At 45.2% G+C, this 23,094-nt stretch overlaps 1 protein-coding gene across 1 annotated transcript in view; it reads left to right on the forward strand.

Moving 5' to 3' along the window:
• The first annotated feature begins 301 nt into the window (after positions 1 to 301).
• Positions 302 to 23,094, forward strand: part of LOC124795882 — a 507,389-nt gene continuing 484,596 nt past the window's right edge. Inside the window, exon 1 of the mRNA XM_047259966.1 lies at positions 302 to 434. Coding sequence (XP_047115922.1) covers positions 347 to 434 — 88 coding nt within the window. The 5' untranslated portion in view covers positions 302 to 346. The remainder of the gene's footprint in view (positions 435 to 23,094) is intronic.

The following is a 23,094-nucleotide window of genomic DNA, read 5'->3' on the forward strand; positions in this document are numbered from 1 at the left end:
TTACATATATACTGTATATAACAATTTTAATTCCACCCGCCGCCCCACAGTCAGGATATTTTAGTTCGACCACATGACCAGTCAGCTATCCAAGCGGACACGATAAAGGAAACAAAAGGCAGGTGGTCTTGTCTCAAGGAGCGAACTGCTGTGCAGCGGCTATGGAGGCCGGTGTATTTGGCGCGCCGCGCGGGCACGTGGCCCGAGCGGCTCGGCGCGCGCGCACACAGCCCGGCGGCACGTGGCCCTGCTGAGCCGCGGCGCGCTCAGCCCACCGCCGCGCCTGCCAGTGCGACCGCGACAGCTGCGCGCGACGGCCGCGACATGTGAGGTGCGAGCCGCAGGCATGTCGCCGTACCGGGAGTCGCGCTGCGCCGCCTGCTGGGACTACCTCGTGCCCTTCACCAGGTTCTGGGGCGCCTTCACCGCCGTCGGTGAGTCGCCCGGGCCTCGCATTTGCCAAGTGCGCACGTCCGCAACTGGTCCGAGTGGAGTGCCCGAAGAAGTGTATAAGCTGTACTTTCTTCACGAGCGTGTGAATTTTAGTTGACGTACACAATAATCCTGCCGCCGTATTTACGTGGGTACTCGTAACACGATGTGTGTCGGACGCTGCATTTTCGATCCTGTCGCTCTGTAAGAACGCCTGGTCATCACGGTCTTCACAGGAAATACATGTGGAATAGATTAATATCTCTTAGAAAATCATGTTTTGGCGCAATAGCTCTACGAATCTTTCTTAAAAGTACCGATTCACTCAAAATAGGCAGGCGAGTAGGCGAGTAGGATTCCCACACTGAGGGTTCCGTCCAGTGTTAATCATATAGAGGCAGTTTATTCAGGCCAGAAATAGAGGATATTTTCGATTTTTGCGTGTTGTCGACATTGACACTGGCAAAATATCGGCCCCAGGATCCAAGACTATCGAGAATGTTTTAATTTCAAGTAGGATAACAAATGACAAATATTTTTTCCTGTAATGTAATTACAAATTAACAATTGCAGATTTTTCCCTTTACTTGCACTGGGAAACCTTGCTTCTAGCCAAATTTCACGATTCGAAGTCAACGGGAAGTACCCCACAGGTTTTGGTGAGTGGGTTTTAGAGTATCAAAATATATGACATAAATGGCCCCATCATTTGATTACATTGGCTCAGAAGCTTAAAATTTTCACACCGCCAATGGACCGTAGAACTTAATATGTGATATAAATTTGAACTTGATATACCAAACTGTTCCAGAGAGAAACGGAGTTAACAGACAAACGGATAAAAAATAGTAAAAAATATTTTTTCGTATTATGTAACAACAAAGTAAGAATTTTCGGATTTTTTCCTTTACTTGCACTGTGAAACCTTGCCAGATTCCATGATTCTAGGTCAAAGGGAAGTGCCCTATAGGTTTTGATGAGAGAGTTTTCTGAGTATCAAAATATGTGACGCAAACGATAATTTGACTGAACTGACTTAGAAGCTTAAAATTTTCACACCACTAAGGAACCAGATACCTTAATATGTGACGTAAATTTGAACCTGATAGGTCTAATTGCTCATAATAGAAAGGCTTTTAACAGTCGCACAAACGGATACACAGATAGATAGACAACAGAACGATCCTACAACTGTTCTATTTTAAAGATTACGGTACGGAGCCCTAAAAACTATAATAAGTACAGAACATCCGTCCTATTGTGATTCTTTATACATAGACCAACGTCACACATTAAATGTTTCCAAATTACAGAGTGGCGGAAATACCCGATTCATATATTACGATTGTGCTTCTCCCGGACAAGAAATAGCTAACGTATAACTCCGGCACTTTGCTGCATTCCGTAATTTTGATACACTTAAGGTATAACATCGAACTAGATGTAAGTGACCATGACTGAGCACACGTCCTGTAATTAGTTTTGTATGGCTGAGCACTGTCTGTTGTTAGGGGCGAAATTGTTGCTTCTAATAAAGTTACGTAGAACTATTGCGCCAAAACATTATTTTCAAAAAGATATTAATTTCTTCCCCATACTTCTCGCGTAAATACCATGACCATACAATTTCAGAATTTTGATAGGCGTCCTTCCAGTGCGAAATGTATAGAAACTGTAGTCTATCATTCACCGTATTAGCCCGTCCAGAGTATTTATTGTCGTTTTATGTGCTTGACCATGATCTGAAGTATGATCGAGACTTCAGATCATGCTCAATGCACTTAGTGAGGTGACATAAGCTATCGATATTTTTAGAAATATTTAAAACCCGTAACTCATGGTCTCTTTAAAATAATTAATATCCTATTAACTCACCTTGGATCGCAAATACCCGGAATTTCAGAAGTAACTGTACCTTGAAGCACGCCGTCATTTTAGTAGAGACCATGTATAAGTTTTGTGGCGGTCTCGCACCGATTAATCAAACCCGCCAGAACTCGTTCGTATGTTCTCTACCTAGTCCGTTAATCCAGCCTGTTAAATGCTTTAAACTGACCAACAGTATCCCAGAATGGTGGACAGAGAATTTCGTAAGTGGATACATTCGTGGATGTATTGCGTAAGTGATATATATATATAAAAGTGCTTTGAATGTCAGTGGCATTGAATGTTTGATGTACACTCATCTATCATCAACCACGCTCCCTGTTCAACAATTAGCAATGGCGCAACTCTTATTTCAGTCCTAAATTCTCCAGTAGCGACATGGCAACGTCATGATCAAGTAAATATACAAGTAGCTTACTCGATTCAGTGACAAACTTACCTACGCCAGTTACTACAGTCAAATTTCTAAACTATTCTTTTAAGTCTTCTTTTTACACTCTCACTTTTCTAGATATTAGAACAGGCGATACCTTCCAAACCTTTAAATTAGTACTTTGGACGACATGTAATACTGTCAACAAGTTTCGTAACAGCCTGAGAACAACCAAGTGGGGAAAATGCAAATGTAAAAACAGATGGTGCAATAATCTGAAAACATGTTAGTTTCAGCATAAAAAGTATTCCCATTAACGATACCACTACAGTGGCGAAACATGTTTGCCAGAGACTAAAGAAGCCTGTGTTTTGCGCCATACAACCATAAAATACTTCACCGGAAAAAAAGGGAAATTCTGACCTCCATTTCTCTTCCACTGAGGTCATGGGAAATTTATTGGTTAACATCTGATAATTAATCTGATAATTAATGTGACATTTGACATCATGAATCAAAATAGTCCTTTTGCATAGGAATTTCTCTAGGAACTCCCAAACAATATAAACAACTAACTAAAACTTTTGTGTACAGAGAGTTGCGTGATTAAGTTCACTATTTATGTTTATGTTCGTCGAGAGCAGCTGAATTTTTAAGCTTATTACTTCACACCTGGATCTCTAATTCTTTCGCCACTACTGTACTCCTTGAAAGTCACGGTTTCTTATCCATTTCTTTTTACAGGAGCTAAACGGTAAGCAGTGGCTCATTTTTAAAGTAAAATCAAAGTGGGCACGAAACTGCCCAGTGTATTAATGTGACTGTGCGAAATACACTCCTGGAAATTGAAATAAGAACACCGTGAATTCATTGTCCCAGGAAGGGGAAACTTTATTGACACATTCCTGGGGTCAGATAAATCACATGATCACACTGACAGAACCACAGGCACATAGACACAGGCAACAGAGCATGCACAATGTCGGCACTAGTACAGTGTATATCCACCTTTCGCAGCAATGCAGGCTGCTATTCTCCCATGGAGACGATCGTAGAGATGCTGGATGTAGTCCTGTGGAACGGCTTGCCATGCCATTTCCACCTGGCGCCTCAGTTGGACCAGCGTTCGTGCTGGACGTGCAGACCGCGTGAGACGACGCTTCATCCAGTCCCAAACATGCTCAATGGGGGACAGATCCGGAGATCTTGCTGGCCAGGGTAGTTGACTTACACCTTCTAGAGCACGTTGGGTGGCACGGGATACATGCGGACGTGCATTGTCCTGTTGGAACAGCAAGTTTCCTTGCCGGTCTAGGAATGGTAGAACGATGGGTTCGATGACGGTTTGGATGTACCGTGCACTATTCAGTGTCCCCTCGACGATCACCAGTGGTGTACGGCCAGTGTAGGAGATCGCTCCACACTATGATGCCGGGTGTTGGCCCTGTGTGCCTCGGTCGTATGCAGTCCTGATTGTGGCGCTCACCTGCACGGCGCCAAACACGCATACGACCATCATTGGCACCAAGGCAGAAGCGACTCTCATCGCTGAAGACGACACGTCTCCATTCGTCCCTCCATTCACGCCTGTCGCGACACCACTGGAGGCGGGCTGCACGATGTTGGGGCGTGAGCGGAAGACGGCCTAACGGTGTGCGGGACCGTAGCCCAGCTTCATGGAGACGGTTGCGAATGGTCCTCGCCGATACCCCAGGAGCAACAGTGTCCCTAATTTGCTGGGAAGTGGCGGTGCGGTCCCCTACGGCACTGCGTAGGATCCTACGGTCTTGGCGTGCATCCGTGCGTCGCTGCGGTCCGGTCCCAGGTCGACGGGCACGTGCACCTTCCGCCGACCACTGGCGACAACATCGATGTACTGTGGAGACCTCAAGCCCCACGTGTTGAGCAATTCGGCGGTACGTCCACCCGGCCTCCCGCATGCCCACTATACGCCCTCGCTCAAAGTCCGTCAACTGCACATACGGTTCACGTCCACGCTGTCGCGGCATGCTACCAGTGTTAAAGACTGCGATGGAGCTCCGTATGCCACGGCAAACTGGCTGACACTGACGGCGGCGGTGCACAAATGCTGCGCAGCTAGCGCCATTCGACGGCCAACACCACGGTTCCTGGTGTGTCCGCTGTGCCGTGCGTGTGATCATTGCTTGTACAGCCCTCTCGCAGTGTCCGGAGCAAGTATGGTGGGTCTGACACACCGGTGTCAATGTGTTCTTTTTTCCATTTCCAGGAGTGTATGAACGTTGAGCTACAGAACATCTCGTTCATGTACAGAACGATGCTTCTCGCGAGATAAATGGTGAGATGTCAACAATCAAAAAGTGGTGTAGTATCAAGTTACATGATGGAATTTTAGATTGTATTATGAAGAAGCCGTGGTAAATAGTCAAATCAAATAGAATGCGTTAATTAGTGAGTTATTTTTTACCTTCGGGTGCTGGTTAGTTAAATTTCTTTTCCAGTACTCATGTTCACGGTATTGATACAATTATATGCTCTCTAGAAACAATTTTAAACCATTATTCCAGAGTAGATCACGCCGCAATGCAAGTGATTGTTTTCACATTTCGAATGTTCTCTTGAGTTTTATATCTTACAGATGCGTTGAAAAAGAAGAAATGTTGTTACAATCCAGTGGATAAGCCATAGAATGCACCAGCCTCTGTAAATATTTCGCATAATTTTATCTGGAGATGGAGGTGATTTGCCATCTTACTTCAAGCGATTTAAGCACTGTTCAAAGCACATTTTAAATTATTTTTCATTTTGTTGCAACTGTTTCAATGGATGGTATCTAATATAACTGAATCTACAACTTTCATCCATTAATACTTGAGTTACAACATCTGAAATATTCTCAACCATGTTTCAACAAAAACGATGGAAACCGTTTGAGGGACTAGAAATGGTGAGTTCATCGCAGTAAATCTACGACTTTATTTTGCATACTTTAGTGTGCATTGTTTCTCATGTTTACGACGAAGGTATGCGCACCTGTTGTATGGAATTTACTATGAAAATAGTGTGCGAGAATCACAGTCTTTCATTGTCAACGAAAGTGCTGAAGCTGATATAAGAAGAACCGTACAAGCTTATTTGGAAGAAACGCAATTCTTTTAAAGAGACATTATGTGATCAAAAGTATCCGAACACCCCGAAAAACATAAGTTTTTCATATTAGGTGCATTGTGCTGCCACCTACAGCCAGGTACTCCATATCAGCGACCTCAGTAGTCATTAGACATCGTGAGAGAGCAGAATGAGGAGCTCCGCAGAACTCACGGACTTCAAACGTGATCAGGTGATTGGGTGTCACTTGTGTCATATGTTTGTACGCAAGATTTCCACACTCCTAAACATCCCTAGGTCCACTGTTTCCGATGTCATAGTGAAGTGGAAATGTGAAGGAACTCCTATAGAACAAAAGCTTACAGGCCGACATCGTCTGTTGACTGACAGACACCGCCGACAGTTGAAGAGGGTCGTAATGTGTAATAGGCGGGTATCTATCCAGACCATCGCGCAGGAATTCCAAACTGCATCAGGATACATTGTAAGTACTATGACAGTTAGGCGGGAGGTGAGAAAGGTCGAGTGGCTGCTCAAAGCCACACACCAGGCCGGTAAATGCCAAACGATGCCTCACTTGGTGTAAGGAGCGTAAACATTGGACGATTGAACAGTGGAAAAAGGTTGTGTGGAACGACGAATCACGGTGCACGATATGGCGTTCCGATGGCAGGGTGTGGGTATGGCGAATGCCCGGTGAATATCTGCCAGCGTGTGTAGTGCCAACAGAAAATTCGGAGGCGGTTGTGTTGTGGTGTGGTCGTGTTTTTCATGGAAGAGGCTTGCACCCGTTGTTGTTTTGCGTGGCACTTTCACAGCACAGGCCTACGCTGATGTTTTTAGCACCTTCTTGCTTCCCATTGTTGAAGAGCAATTCAGGGATGGCGATTGCATCTTTCAACACGATCGAGCACCTGTTCATAATGCACGGCCTGTGGCGGAGTGGTTAACGACAATAACGACCCTGTAATGGACTGGTCTGTACATAGTCCTGACCTGAATCCTATAGAATACCTATGGGATGTTTTGGAACGCCAACTTCGTGCCAGGCCTCACCGACCGACATCGATACCTTTCCTCAGTGCAGCACACCGTCAAGAATGGGCTCCATTCCCCAAGACACCTTCCAGCACCTGATTGAACGTATGCCTACCAGAGTGGAAGCTATCATCACGGCTAAGGGTGGGCCAACACAGTATTGAGTTCCAGCATTGCCGATGGAGGGCGCCACGAACTTGTAAGACATTTTTAGCCATTTGTCCGGGTACTTTTTATCACATAGTGTACATGTACACTTAAAGGAACTGATTTCTTGTATGTTAATCCTTGCTTTGTCGCCTCAGTTTCAGAGCATATGAAACAATATTTAGGAATATGCCGACAAACGTCTCCTACAGCTGCTGTTTGATAAATGCGGGACGCAATTTAAGCAGACGTATCTCGCATTGCGTCAGTTTCTGTTTGAGAGCAATAAAAACTTAAACGATACACAACTAAGTGCAATACTTTTAGTGTTGCAGTCTTTCCGCCATTCGTTGTCCTCTCTCGCCCGTCAGAAGATATTTAGTTTCTTGGCCACGTTCCGAAACTGAGGTTTTTGCACACCTGATTATCAAACAAGACTGCAGAGCTTCAGCGGGACTAAGCTACACAGTGATGTGTTTGTTCTTGTTCTGTACTATACCACTGTTTGGAAGGAAATGAAACACCAACACCGCGTGATGTGATCACAATGAAATATATTGCACCGGTTTCGGACGTGACACTGCACATTTACTGAAGAGCCAAAGATAATGGTACACCTGTCTAATATCGTGTAAGGCCCCGAGAGCACGCAGAAGTGCTGCAACACGACGTGGCACGGACTCGACTAATGTCTGAAGTAGTGCTGGAGAGAACTGACACCATGAATCCTTCAGGGCTGTCCATAAATCCATAAGAGGACGACGGGTTGGAGATCTCTTCTGAGCAGCACGTTGCAAGGCACCCAAGTATGCTCAATAATGTTCACGTTTGGGGAGTTTGGTAACCATTGGAAGTGTTTAAACTCAGAAGAGTTTTCCTGGAGCCACTCTGTAGCAATTCTGGACGTGTGGAGTGTCGCATTGTCCTGCTAGAATTGTCGGAATGCATAGTAGACATGAATGGATGCAGGTCATCAGACAGGATGCTTACGAATTTGTCACCTGACAGGGGTCCCATATCACTCCCACTGCACACGCCTCACACCATTACAGAGCCTCCACCAGCTTGAACAGTCCCCTGCCGACGCGCAGGGTCCATGGCTTTGTGAGGTTGTCTCCATACCCGCACACGACCATCCGCTCGATACAATTTGAAACGAGACCGGGCAACTTGTTTCCAGTCATCAACAGTCCAATGTCAGTGTTGACGGGCCCAGCCGGGCACTAAAGCTTTGTGTCGTGGGGTCATCAAGGGTACACGAGTGGGCCGTCGGCTCAGAAAGCCCATACCAATGGCGTTACGTTGAATGGTTCACACGCTGACACTTGTTGATCGTCCAGCATTGAAATCTGCAGCAATTTGCGGAAGGGTTGCGCTTCTGTCACGTTGGCGATTCTCTTCACTCGTCATTGGTCCCATTCTAGCAGGATCTTTTTCCGGCCGCAGCGATGTCAGGAATTCCTGATATTCACGACACAACCGGGAAATGGTCGTACGGGAAAATCCCCATTTCATCGTTACCTCAGAGATGCTGCATCCCATCGCTCGTGAACACCATGTTCAAACTCACTTAAATCTTGATAACCTGTCATTGTAGCAGCCGTAACTGATCCAACAAGTACACCAGACACTTGCTGTCTTACGTAGGCGTTGCCGACGGCAGCGTCGTATTCTGCCTGTTTACATATCTCGGTATTTTAATACACATGCCTATACCAGTTTCTTTAGCGCTTCAGTGTATGATTAGTATTACAGATCTGTACGTGCTCTGCGACTGTGGATGTTCGGTACGGAGTAGAGCCAGAGCCGCTTGACGCGTGGTATGGAATCAAAGAGCACCTGGATGTGCTGATGAGGAATACTCTGCCGTCCACAAAGCATCAACTGTGGCTGCAGGATGATCTGAACAAATAAGTTTCCGTCTGGCCACATCCCATACGTATTTGATGGGCGACATGCCAGGCGAACATGGCAGACCAAGGAAGCAGTAGTACCCGCCGTTCTTCGTGGGTGACTTGCACATTCCTCGTGACATGCGGCTGGGCCTTGTCCTGCTGAAATATGGCGTGTGGAACGGCCTGTAGGAAGGGCAGTGCCTCTGGCTGTACAACGTTTCTTATGTAGCGAGAACTGTTCTAATTGCCCACAAAACGTAGGACGCGAGATCACGTGTTACGCGAGATCCCCAAACTATCGCACTTGTGCGCTATTCTGCAGGACTGCGTTCACCACAGCGGAGTGGAACGCATATGCAGCCCCCACTGTAGGGAATGAAGTGGGACTCGTGCGAAAACACTCATTCTGCCACTCAGCAAGCCAATGTCGCCGTGAGGGTGCCCTTTGCAGTCTGCGTCGTTAGTGGGTTCCGGTCAATGGAAGCCAACGAAATGGCATTCGTGCCAGTAGTTCAGCCCTCAGAAGACGTTGCCGAACCGTAGACGATATCATCCCCACACTCATTGCAACGCTCCAACGTCGCACCAGAACTGTGGACGTAGCCTTTCTGTCGTTATTGCCATGCGGATAAGATGGCGGTCACTCGCGCTGTAGTAATATTGTGTCGTCCAGTACCCTTTTGGGGCCTTGGGCGACCCTCTCCTCTCCACTGGTTCCGCATACGCCTCACTTTTGAAGTAGCGTGTCATGTACGAACCGCAGTGTCACGGGACAACAGAGCCGCCTCCCGGAGACCAATAATTCTACCCCGTTCGAATGCACTCACATGCCGATATTCCACCCTGTGATGTCGGCGAGGCATAGCGGCACTTGGTAACACGTTTCCACTTCGTATGACGGCTCCGCACCGACTGAGCTATCCGGTCACACAAAAGTGGACGCTTTCGAGCCTACGTGCCCGCCACGTATCTGCCACGTAAATTACTTATTATGATTCCACTGTTCTACACGTTGTTATCGTGGCGTGTTGCTGACCTTTGCGTCAAGTGCTTCACTTTTTACAAAAGTCGTGTACATGCCAAAGGGCCCCCGTTTGTGCTGTGGCCAATGCAGTCTTCGCGTTTGGACAGTCTCTTGCAACAAATTTGTGACGGTGCATGTCAAGGTCGGCCGTTGAATACTTGTCCCCCATAACTAACAATTTAGCTTGTCGTTTATTTAGAACCCATACACATAGTTCTAGAGGTGATAGATACGTTATGGAGAACAACTTCTGTTACAGATAAAATGTTCGCTTAAAAATGCCGGCGACGGTAGACGTCTTTCTATTGAATTTGCCAACTCTGGGACAACGAGATTCCACCGAACTAGCAGCGCCTTCTAACCTGTTGTGCTGGATCTGCATAATACCTTCCCCAGTAAATTTATAGGATAATTTTCAACAAAATAACGTAAGGATGAGTGTCTCTAGGTGTAAAAAGATATTTTAGAAGCGAATCAGAAACTTTAATTTTTTTCGGCCCAGCTGCTTTCACACAGAACAGATGACTGGATTATCGGCAGTACACACAGCATACGCACGGGGCAGAGTGGTTACACCCTGCTGCCCCTCAGGAGAAACCGATAGTAATAAATGCCTAGCGTCGAATCGAAACGTCAGCGAAATTTTTTCTCTAACGAAAGTTGTTCCACACGACGTTATCTATCAAACCATAACGTATGGTGAAAAGACTTTGCATTATTTATGATACGAAATGACTTGACAGTAAGAAACAAACTTCCAAGCTACTTTTAAATGCGTTTAATGTTTCCACACACACTCTAAGAAAAACAGAAATACGACGCACCACGAAGGAATAATCCAAATGGGACGGACGTCGGTAGATGTGATGTACATGTACAGACAAACAAATGGTTACACTTTTTAAAAAATTGGATGATGTATTGAATAGAAAAAGCTTCACAAATTGAGGACGTTAATAACTCATTGGTCCACCTCTGGTCCACATGCAAGCAGTTATTTGGCTTGGAATTGACTGATGGAGTTGTTGGATGTTCTGCTGAGGATATCGTGCCAAATTCTGCCTAATTGGCGCATTGGATCGCCAGGATCCCGAGAGTCTGAATGTTGGGAATTATTTTCAAGGTTGTTCGTGGAACATAATGTGATAAACAGACGTGAGTGCCGTGTGGATGACTACAGCGAGACGTGAGTGCCGTACGAATGACTGCAGTGAGTGTTAGGTGTAGCGCTGCGTTTTATTGTAATGCATGGCTGCGGAAACGCAAGGAAGCAGAGTGCTCTCGTGTGGCACCAAGGGGCCCGTCGTGCTTAACGTCTCCACTGCAGACTAAGTGCCATCAACAGTATCACATATCCTCATTCCATGTGATGATGTGGAGCTGTATGAGAGTCATCCAGAATATTGTCGCGAAGTGTAGACCACCTAATTTGCTCCGCAGTGCTGGAAACTACTATTGACAAAAATATCATCCATAATCAGGATTCGAACCGGCTACTTTGGGGCGAGGGACATCCCATTAGTGTGTGTAATGGCCTCAGATATACACGGCCCAGTCACATTGTCACACAGCTTATGTTCGAAGTCAACGTGCAGGAACCACTCATAGACGGCAGGTTAAAAATGGCTCTGAGCGCTATGGGACTTAACTTCTAAGGTCATCAGTCCCCTAGAAATTAGAACTACTTAAACCTAGCTAACCTAAGGACATCACACACATCTATGCCCGAGGCATGGACCGTAGCGGTCGCGCGGTTCCAGACTGTAGCGCCTAGAACCGCTCGGCCACCCCGGCCGGCAGACGGCAGGTGGTAGCACTGGCAGTGGAGGGCATATAAAGCGTATCATTGGGTTTCGGGTCTAGGATGGAAGCACTTCCAAAACGGTTAAGCTTGTAAACTGTTCACTTACCGCCGTGATAAAAGTATACCTTGCATGACAAAATGGCGCTATCCAAAACCAGCGCTGAGGTAACTGTAGTGCACCACGGGTCGTAGATGACAGGGGGGTGATGAACAACGGCTGCGGAGATTTGTACGGGCGAATAGACGTGCAAATGTTCAGCAACTGCCCGGCCAGATGAACCAAGGGGCTACCAACAGTGTCTTCTCAACGACCGTCCAGCGAACGTTGCTGTGTATGGACCTCCGCAGAAGGCGACTGACTCATTCACCCAAGGTGACTGCTGCTCATCGGCTTGGAAGGATGGAATTTGCACACCAGTACCGCAAACGGACGCCCTGTGAGCGGCGATAGGTGGCCCTTTCAGACGAATCACGTTTCTTGCTCCATCGGACAGATGGCAGTTGGCGTCTTCAGCGTGAAATATCTGAAAGAAAAGACGCTGCAACGCCCGGAAGGATTAAGGTGGGAGAAGGGAGTGTTGTGATCTGTAGGATGTTTTCGTGGCATTCCTGAGTTATCTCGTCATTCTGGAGGACACAATAGATCAAAACAAGTTTGCATCTACCATTGGGGACCCCTACATATAGTTTGTTTTTCCTCTGCACGATAGCAACTACTACCAGTAGGTCAACGCAGCACGTCACACAGCTCCCAGTGTAAGTGCAAAGTTCGAAGATCACCAAGGTAAGTTTACCGCACTCCCATGACCACCAAACTCCTAGAATTTAAACCCAGTCAAGAATCCGTGGGACCACCGCAATCGGGCTGTTCGCGCCATGTCTCCTCTACCAAGAAACCTGGCGCAGCGGGGTACGCCAGTGGAGTCGGCACGGCTCCACATCCCTGTCAATACCTCCCAGATACTTGTAACGTGAAGTTATATGTTTATCATCTTTACATCTCCTTACTGTTGACCGAGCGAGGTGGCGCAGTGGCTAGCACACTGGACTCGCATTCGGGAGGACGACGGTTCAATCCCGCTTCCGGCCATCCTGATTTAGATTTTCCGTGATTTCCGTAAATCACTCCAGGCAAATGCCGGGATGGTTCCTTTGAAAGGGCACGGCCGACTTCCTTCCCTAATTCTATGTGACCTATGACCTAGTCGTCTGGTCTCCTCCCCCAAACAACCCAACCCAACCCGACCCCTTACTGTTGGCTTGTAATTCATTGACGACATGATCAGTGTTTGGCGATGAGAGGATAACTGATACTCGCAGTAAATTGGTTATGTATCTTATATGCTAGTTCTTTATTCTATCTGCCGTGTTTTGCATTATTCTCTAGACACGGTTTCTTCATTCATTTATAGCTACGGGGATGTTGATAAAAAGTGGATCCATTATTACACCGCGGAACAAATCTAATAAAAACTGCCCACCACCCACTGGAAGACTGAATGGCCCCCGGTGGATTAGCGGCACGTCAAGCGGTGAGGACAGCATACAGGCAGAGCAGAGACGAATGGGAAATCATTCTGTTGACGATACGGGTCGCAAAAGGGAAATCCACTAACACAGGAGATTCTGACAAAGGGCAGGTTGTTATGGTCAGTCGCCTGGGTACGTGCAGCTGGGAAACAGCGAAGCTGGTTGGCTGAACGCGTACTAATGTTGCGAATATCATGGAAAGTGGTTGAAGGACAGTGAAACCACGACGAGTAGGACGGGTGTTGAACTCCCACGGCTCATTACAGAATATGGAGGTCGGAGGCTTTCTCGCTCTGTAAAGCAGCGTAGGGGACGTCCATTAATTACTTGAGCTCAATATGGAGTGTGGAAGGGATCTGACAAAATCCCACCAAATCTCATCCAAAGGAAGGAGGAGGCAATGAGGATTGAAAGTCAGTTTTTCAATTCAGAGAATATACGTTATTACAACGTAAAATTTTTATTTTCGGTAGTTAATTCTGAGCATAGACAATATTAAAGCTCCCATCAATCTTCCTGGCCTCCCTGAGCTGAAGTGAAAGCTTTACACATGTTAACATTCAGGATTCCCTGTTTTGAAACAAGTGGCGCACAAGTGTTCTCTACCGCAACGATCCAAATCAATGCAACGCGTATAAAACCGTCATTATTGTGTTCCACACGACGTTCTATCAAAACTTTTACAAAGCGTATGTTAAATGTCATGCGGACAAGTCGAACACATGTGTGAGCAAGAAGTTAATCATCTGTGAAGAGCAGCTAAGCTAAAGTTCACCGACAAGAATTCTCTTATTGATCATATAAATAAACAGACTGAAAAACTACATAATCATACAGTTCAAAGGAATGTACAAACAAAGTTCTTGTTACTCTGAAGCGTAAGTGAAGGTCCGATGCCATTTAATGCACTTAATATACCAATAAAAGATCAATGTTTTAGATCCGTCAAAACCATTAATACTTCTTCCGTGGAGTCTTTCTATTCGTCTCTGTCTGTCTTTCCGTCCGTCTGAATACTACTCGGGGTTGACGTGTTTAAAATAAAGCATTTTTAATTACATGTTGAAAACAATATTTAACACTTTGCCGTCCGCACGTCTCGTACAAATTTATTCGCTTGGCACCGGCAGCGTTAATTCGGATTACTTGGCTTGTCGCCAGCCATTCTTGACACTATCGGGAGATTATAAATTTTTACGTTTAACTGATCTCATCGTGATTTCTCAACCCTGTTGCCCTACTTTCTTGAAATTTCGAAGATATAAAATTTGACTCTTGAAGTTTTCCCGGCGTATCGAATATTCCACAAGATTTCGGGATTGCAGCCGGATCTCATCGACTTCTTTCCACGATATTTCGGCTGACAACCTTACAGCCGAAATATCGTGGAAAGAAGTCGATGAGATCCGGCTGCAATCCCGAAATCTTGTGGGATATAAAATTTGTTTGTTTCCTATATTTGTTTATTTGCATTGTCAAAAAATGGCTCTGAGTACTATGGGACTTAGCTTCTGAGATAATCAGTCCCCTAGAACTTAGAACTACTTAAACCTAACTAACCTAAGGACATCACACACATCCATGCCCGAGGCAGGATTTGAACCTGCGACCGTAGCGGCCGCGTGGTTCCAGACTGTAGCGCCTAGAACAGCTCGGTCACTACGGGCGGCTATTTGCATTGTCTTTGGTACTTAATATTTCTCTTTCATATGATATGCAGCAAAACAGTCTCCAAGATGTAACGCAACTCCACAAGACTTGCACATTAAGTTTATTGTTCTTGTTTTTTGTTTTTGCAACATACATGGCAGTTTCTTCGTTTTCGTTTATTGGTTTCAGAAATACATAGGCCTATTAGTTGGTGGTGCTTTACGTGACCGGGATGTCTGTCAACCGGATCATGATGAGATGTACGCGATGTAGTGGCAACCTCCAAGTTTTGCTCCGCGCATTCATCGTAAATAATCGTAGCGTCTCTTTCGTCTGCCACGATGAATGGGCACAAGTACGTATAAAAACAAATAAACTTCTTGACATGTGTAACTTACTGTTACCTCAACAAAACACCAACAGAATGCAAAAGCTACTAAAGTGCTGTCGCCAGCCACTGCGCGATACTATGTTCACGACACCACTGTGGTTTCGCCGGACGGCAGAGTGTTAATATGCTTTGTAAATAAAATATGGTTTTAATAAAGTGTTTAATCAGTGTTCAAAACAAATTTAAAAGATTTCATTTTTACGCATTTTTACCGGCCTATGGGGTAAACCCCACTTGAGAGGCAGGGAGGGGCGGGGGCGGGGGGGGGGGGGGGTTTCCCACCACATCTCACCACGGAGGGAGGGGGCCCAGACTGTAAGGAAAACTCCTCACGTAATTAATGGACGTCCCTATAGGCGGCGATCTGTGGCAGATCTGACGACAGAGCACTTATGCCAGGCTCCGTCTTTGTATCAAGCCTTTTGAATGTATACCCAATAAAATGTATTCGTTTACGCATACTCATTTCGATGTATCGCTTTAGTGCGGACAACGGGGACGTGTAAACAATGCAATAGCTTCAAAGCGTCAAAGCTTGCGAGCTCGAAACTGGGCAGGCACGGCCTGTGCTGGCGGAGCAGAAGTGAAAGGGGGGGGGGGGGGGAGGCTCAACAAGTAGAGAGTGGGCCAACCTGACCCACTTGCCGCCATCACCAGCTGCACGGTAATTACGTCACGCAGCTGGGCACACTACCACAAAGCTCCACTTGACACTAGTCTCCATGTCATTTCCTCAAGACCAGTTTTACGATATTAAATTAAACCGTCTCAGGTCTTACCTGTGAAGCGTTAGTTTGACTCGTGAACCCCACACATTCCAGTACATCTAAATGTAATAACATTAGAATAATTTCTTTTGAACTTGGTTTTTTACTAATGTGCAACGGGTGAAGGCCGTTTGCTCTTTAAAAGTGTTTACAATTTTAACAGCAAACTGGTAAATCTGAGTGACAGGTTAATGGTAGACAGTTCTGATTCTCGATAGTACCTCAACAAATAAGCTATGCAGTTTGGTCACGTTCGGGTCGAATTTCCATTCTGTTTTACCTTTCGAGGCTGCACACACATCTTCATACCAAAACAGATTATCGTCCCTTTAACTCTTCTTCGTTTTTTTCGTGTCTTCACGGGGTCAGCATGTTAAATTTTAGATTCGGCAATATTAGTGGTTGAGTGGCAGGATACCTTCCCTGTTCCCCCCCCCCCCCCCCTCTCTCTCCCTCCCTCCCCCCCTTTTACCCTTTAACCCCTGCTTAACCCATTAGAAAACAGCGCACAGGGACGCTGACAGTCGGGTACGTCTCCATATAAGGTCAAAATCCTTGTAATTTATCGTTCTAATCATTACACGTAATGTATGTAGAGTAACTTAATAAAGAGCGTACTCTGAAATTTTTGTTGTGTTCTGAAAATCGTTTGAGGTATTTTATGTTATGCATATTACTCGGGTCAACTTTCCCGCTTTGCTGACGCAAGTTGCTACCCCCTACCGTTAAGGGGCTCCGAATTGTAGCATGTAACATGGCAGTGTGTAACGTAACTATGCGTGAGAAACAGCATGTTGTAATCGAGTCCCTAACAGCAGAAGAGTTCGTACACACATAGAGCACCGACTCCTTGAGCAAGACAATGCCAGATCACACACGAGTGCTTTGATATCTGTAACAATCCGACGCCTTCGGGTCACTGTCATCGATCATCCTCCATGCAGCCCCGACTTGGCCCCATCTGATTTTCATGTTGTTTGATGTTGTTGCTGTGGTCTTCATTCCAAAGACAGGTTTGATGCAGCTCTCCATGCTACTCTATCCTGTGTAAGACTCTTCATCTCTGAGTAACTACTGTAATCTATATCCTTCTGAATCTGCGCAGTGTATTCAGCTCTTAGTTTCCCTCTTCAATTTTTACCCACTACGCTTCCCTCCAATACTAAATTCGTGAACCCTTGATGCCTCAGAACGTGTCCTTCCACCCGATCCCTTCTTCTAGTCAAGTTATGCCACAAATTCCTCTTCTCCACAATTATATTCAGTACCACCTCATTAGTTACGTGATCTACCCATCTAATCTTCAGCATTCTTCTGTAATATTACATTTCAAAAGCTTCTGTTCTCTTCTTGTCTAAACTGTTTATCGTCCATGTTTCACTTCCATACACGGCTACATTCCATATAAATACTTGCAAGAAAGACTTCCTGTCACTTAAATCTATACTCAATGTTAACAAATTTCTCTTCTTCAGAAACGTTTTCCTCATCATCGCCAGTCTACATATTATATCGTCTTTACTTCGACCATCATAAGCTATTTTGCTGTGTACATTTTATATCCTCTCTACTTCGACCATCATAAGGTATTTTGCTGTCCAAATAGCAAAACTCATCTACTACTATAAGTGTCTCGTTTCCTAATCTAATTCCCTCAGCATCACCTGATTTAATTCGACTACATTTCATTATCCTAGTTTTGCTTTTGTTGGTGTTCATCTTATAACCTCCTTTCAAGACAATGCCCACTCCGTTCAACTGCTCTTCCAAGTCCTTTGGTGTCTTTGACAGAATTACAATATCATCGGCAAACCTCAAGGTTTTTATTTCTTCTCCCTGGATACCTATTCCATATTTTTCTTTTGCTTCCTTTACTGCTTGCTCAATATACAGATTGAATGACATCGGGCATAGGCTGCAACCCTGTATCACTTCCTTCTCAACCACTACTGTCCTTTCGTGCCCCTCGACTCGTGCTGTTTTGGTTGATGTTACAAGGCCAGTTCAGTCAATCATCCTGACTGTTGCCCCTACAACTACTGAAAAGGCTGCTGCCCCCTTCGGGAACCACACGTTTGTCTGGCCTCTCAACACGCACCCTTCCGTTGTGGTTACAACTGTATCGATGAGGCACGCAAGCCTCCCCACCAACGGCAAGGTCCATGGTTTATGGGGGGGCTGATTTTCATCTGCTTCCGAAACTTAAAGAACATCTTCGAGCACTTCACTCTGATGAAACGGTGCAAGCAGAGGTAAGCTTGTGTTTCTGTCAACAAAGACAAATATTCTGCAGGGATGATATCAACAAACTGGTGTATTGTTGAGAGAAATGTATTCGTCACCAGGGTGTTTATGTTGAGGTATAAAGAAGTAGACATGAAGAATAAAGATGCAGATTGATAAAAAGTTTGTTTTATTTCAAAAGCTCTCGGAGTTTTCACAAGAAATTCTGAAACAATACTTTTCAGCACGTCCTCGTATATTTCGTGATTTTTCTTGACAAAGTCCGTTCTCAGAAGTTGCAATATAGTGAAGAGAGTTGCGTGAATAACGGACCAAGTAGCAAGTAATCCGAAATGCACACCTTTTTCTTAACTAAGAAGATCCGCATGACTAACGAAATCGGCCGTCTTTTTTGATTTTATCTTTTACTTTGATGATTGGCGATTGGTGTAAAAACCATACAGGCGGCAAGTCATTGTATAAGTGGAATATCTGAGGGTAAAAAAAAAAGTGTGAGAACATGCAGAACAGGCAACAACTAGCAACTTATCGTTCAAGTACTCAGTAGAAACTGGCAACAAATACTGTTCCTTGAGATTGCTTAAATGAGGTAAAGAATAATACAAATATATGAAGGTGTTCTAAAGTTAAGTTGACGCCTCATCTATCGGGTACACAACGATTTTCATAAGATACAGACTAAGCAACAGGTAGATTTGGTATAGAACAGTGGTTCCCAGCCTTTCTTAGACCATTACACCTGAGTGCAATCAGATATTAGCTATAACCTATAAGCTCATTTATCGAGCAGACAGTATCAGTATCTAGCTCGGTAAAAAGTGACGTCTTCTGAAGGAGGGAGTGCAAATGTTCAAGTGCGAATTCCTAAGGGACCAAACTGCTGAAGTCATCGGTCCCTAGACTTACGCACTACTAAAACAAACTTATGCTAAGAACAACACACACACCCATGCCCGAGGGAGGACTCGAACCTCCGGCGGGAGGGGAGTGAGTGCGTTCATTGTGTTCGGACTGAACAAAAGATGAGCTCACCGAGTTACGAGTCATATTCGTGATTGGGTTCAGGACTTCTAGAGACAGAACTCAATACATTGTTCTAGACGGGACTAAACAACAGATATTTTGGTCTTTTCGCGAATACACCAAGGAAGTGTTATAGAGCTGTTACTATTTACAGATAACGTCGAAACTCCATAAAATTGTACTCAGACGATGGTATTGTCTGTCGAAGATTGAAGGGAACTGCAGGATTTCCTTCAGATAATCGATGCTGGCGCAGGGACCGGCAGTTGACTCTGAACGTAATCAAATGTAGGTACTGCGCGTAAATAAGGGAAGAGATCCACTACTGTTCAATTACGCTATCGATGAGATATCGTTCAAACCATTTACTACTGAAAATAACTAGGAGTAGCTGTGTGGAACGACCGAAAATAGAATGGTCACATAAACTAGGAAAATCAGTTGGCAGTCTGAGATTCGTTGGAAGAACCGCAGGGAAAGGTAAACTGAGGGAAAAAAATCGCAACATCAAAAAATACTTAATGTACAGTAATGAAATTTCGGGAATACATTTGTCTAGGTAACACACTTAAATGATTAATGTCGAAAGATCGTAGGTTAATGCAAGCGTGAGATAAGCAATTGAAAATTTGAAATGCTGGTACATTAATAACCGGTGTAGCCGCCACAATGTTGAATGCAAGCATGCAAACGTGCAGGCGTTGTGTTGTGAAGGTGCTAGATGTCAGTTTGTGGATTAAGTTTCATGCCTGTTGCACCTGGTCAGTCAATAAAGGGACGGTTAATGCTGCATGTGGATGACAGTGGAATTGTCGTCCGATGATGTCCCATATGTGTTCGATTGGAGACTTATGTCGTGATCGAGTAGGGCAAGGTAAGGTGTCTACACTCTGTGAGAGCGTGCTGGATTACAATATCGGTATGTAGGCGAACGTTATCCTGTTGGAAAACACGCCCTGGAATGCTGTTCATGAATGGCAGCACAACAGATCGACAGACAAGATTGACGTACCTGAGGAAGACTGCACTGTAGTTCCATCTCTAGATTGTCGCACAGACGACAAAATGGTAGATATCGAAATAGACGACAGAGGGATAGAGAAACAATTAAAATCGCTCAAAAGAGGAAAGCCCGCTGGACCTGATGGGATACCAGTTCGATTTTACACAGAGTACGCGAAGGAACTTGCCCCCCTTCTTGCAGCGGTGTACCGTAAGTTTCTAGAAGAGCGTAGCGTTCCAAAGGATTGGAAAAGGGCACAGGTCATCCCCGTTTTCAAGAAGGGACGTCGAACAGATGTGCAGAAATATATACCTATATCTCTAACGTCTATCACTTGTAGAATTTTGAAACACGTATTATGTTCGAGTATAGTGACTTTTATGGAGACTAGAAATCTACTCTGTAGGAATGAGCATGGGTTTCGAAAAAGACGATCGTGTGAAACCCAGCTTGCGCTATTCGTCCACGAGACTCAGAGGGCCATAGACACGGGTTCCCAGGTAGATGCTGTGTTTCTTGACTTCCGCAAGGCGTTCGATACAGTTCCCCACAGTCGTTTAATGAACAAAGTAAGAGCATATGGACTATCAGACCAATTGTGTGGTTGGATTGAAGAGTTCCTAGATAACAGAACGCAACATTTCATTCTCAATGGAGAGAAGTCTTCCGAAGTAAGAGTGATTTCAGGTGTGCCGCAGGGGAGTGGCGTAGGACCGTTGCTATTCACAATATACATAAATGACCTTGTGGATGACATCAGAAGTTCACTGAGGCTTTTTGCGGATGATGCTGTGGTATATTGAGAGGTTGTAACAATGGAAAATTGTACTGAAATGCAGGAGGATCTGCAGCGAATTGACGTATGGTGCAGGGAATGGCAGTTGAATCTCAATGTAGACAAGTGTAATGTGCTGCGAATACATAGAAAGAGAGATCCCTTATCATTTAGCTACAATATAGCAGGTCAGCAACTGGAAGCAGTTAATTCCATAAATTATCTGGGAGTACGCATTAGGAGTGATTTAAAATGGAATGATCATATAAAGTTGATCGTCGGTAAAGCAGATGCCAGACTGAGATTCATTGGAAGAATCCTAAGGAAATGCAATCCGAAAACAAAGGAAGTAGGTTACAGTATGCTTGTTCACCCACTGCTTGAATACTGCTCAGCAGTGTGGGATCCGTACCAGATAGGGTTGATAGAAGAGATAGAGAAGATCCAACGGAGAGCAGCGTGCTTCATTACAGGATCATTTAGTAATCGCGAAAGCGTTACGGAGATGATAGATAAACTCCAGTGGAAGACTCTGCAGGAGAAACGCTCAGTAACTCGGTACGGGCTTTTGTTGAAGTTTCGAGAACATACCTTCACCGAAGAGTCAAGCAGTATATTGCTCCCTCCTACGTATATCTCACGAAGAGACCATGAGGAAAAAATCAGAGAGATTAGAGCCCACACAGAGGCATACCGACAATCCCTCTTTCCACGAACAATACGAGACTGGAATAGAAGGGAGAACCGATAGAGGTACTCAAGGTACCCTCCGCCACACACCGTCAGGTGGATTGAGGAGTATGGATGTAGATGTAGATGTAGATTTGCAGTAAAGGTGCGTGGGGTAACCACGAAACTGCTCCTGCTGTCGTATGAAATCACACCCCAGACCATGACTGTAGATGTAGGTCCAGTGTGTCTAGGACGCAGACAATTTGGTTGCAGGCCTTCAACTGGCCTCCTTCTAACCAACACACGGTCATCACTGGCACAGTGGCAGAACCAGCTTTCCTCAGAAAACACGCTAACGTCTATTGCACCATCCAATGAGCTATCGCTTGAGACCATCGCAGTTGCGAATGACGGTGGTTTGGGAACCGTGGAATGCACGCACGCTACAGGGCGTCTGTCTAGGAACTGTCCTTGAAGTAACCGATTTGTAATAGTTCCCTGTGTCACTGTGGTACCAACACTTCTCAAATTGCTGCTACAGCTGCAGTACGACACGCCATAGCCATACGCCGAACACGATGGTCTTTCCTCTCCGTGGTGCTACGTGGCCGTCCAGAGCCTGGGCTTCTTGCGACCGTATATTCTCGTGACCAGCGCTGCCAGCAGACATGTACAGCGGCCACAGTCTTACCGAGTTTTTCCGCAGTATTGCAGAAGAAATATAAAGCTTCTCGTAGCCCTATTACACGGTCTCGTTCAAACTCAATGAGGTGTTTGTAAAGGCGTCTTTGTCGCCTTAAAGGAATTCTTGACTGACATCAACTCACCACGTGCAGTCTAAAAGATGACTAACGCTCAAGACCGTTACAGTGTGTGTTTAAGGCAAACGTGATTTGCATCATCATAGTGGCGCTACTAGCTCCACTCTTACGGGACTGGCGTTAAATTTTAACACATATCATCTTTGAGATGTAGAATAAGTCCACTGACTTTTTTATCTCGCACAACTCCTTCTTAGTGTTGCGATTTTTTTACAGTCAGTGTAAGTAGGAGTAGCTATTTGGAACAACATAAAGTAGAGTTGTTGTTGTTGTGGTCTTTAGTCCTCAAACTGGTTTGATGCAGCTCTCCATGCTACTCTATCCTGTGCAAGCTTCTTCATCTCCCAGTACCTACTGCAACCTACATCCTTCTGAATCTGTTTAGTGTATTCATCTCTTGGTCTCCCTCTACGATTTTTACCCTCCACGCTGCCCTCCAATACTAAATTGGTGATCCCTTGATGCCTCAGAACATGTCCTACCAACCGATCCCTTCTTCTAGTCTTAAGTTGTGCCACAAACTTCTCTTCT

Source organism: Schistocerca piceifrons, chromosome 1 (genome assembly GCF_021461385.2).
Source record: "Schistocerca piceifrons isolate TAMUIC-IGC-003096 chromosome 1, iqSchPice1.1, whole genome shotgun sequence".
NCBI classification, from domain to species: Eukaryota; Metazoa; Arthropoda; class Insecta; order Orthoptera; family Acrididae; genus Schistocerca; species Schistocerca piceifrons.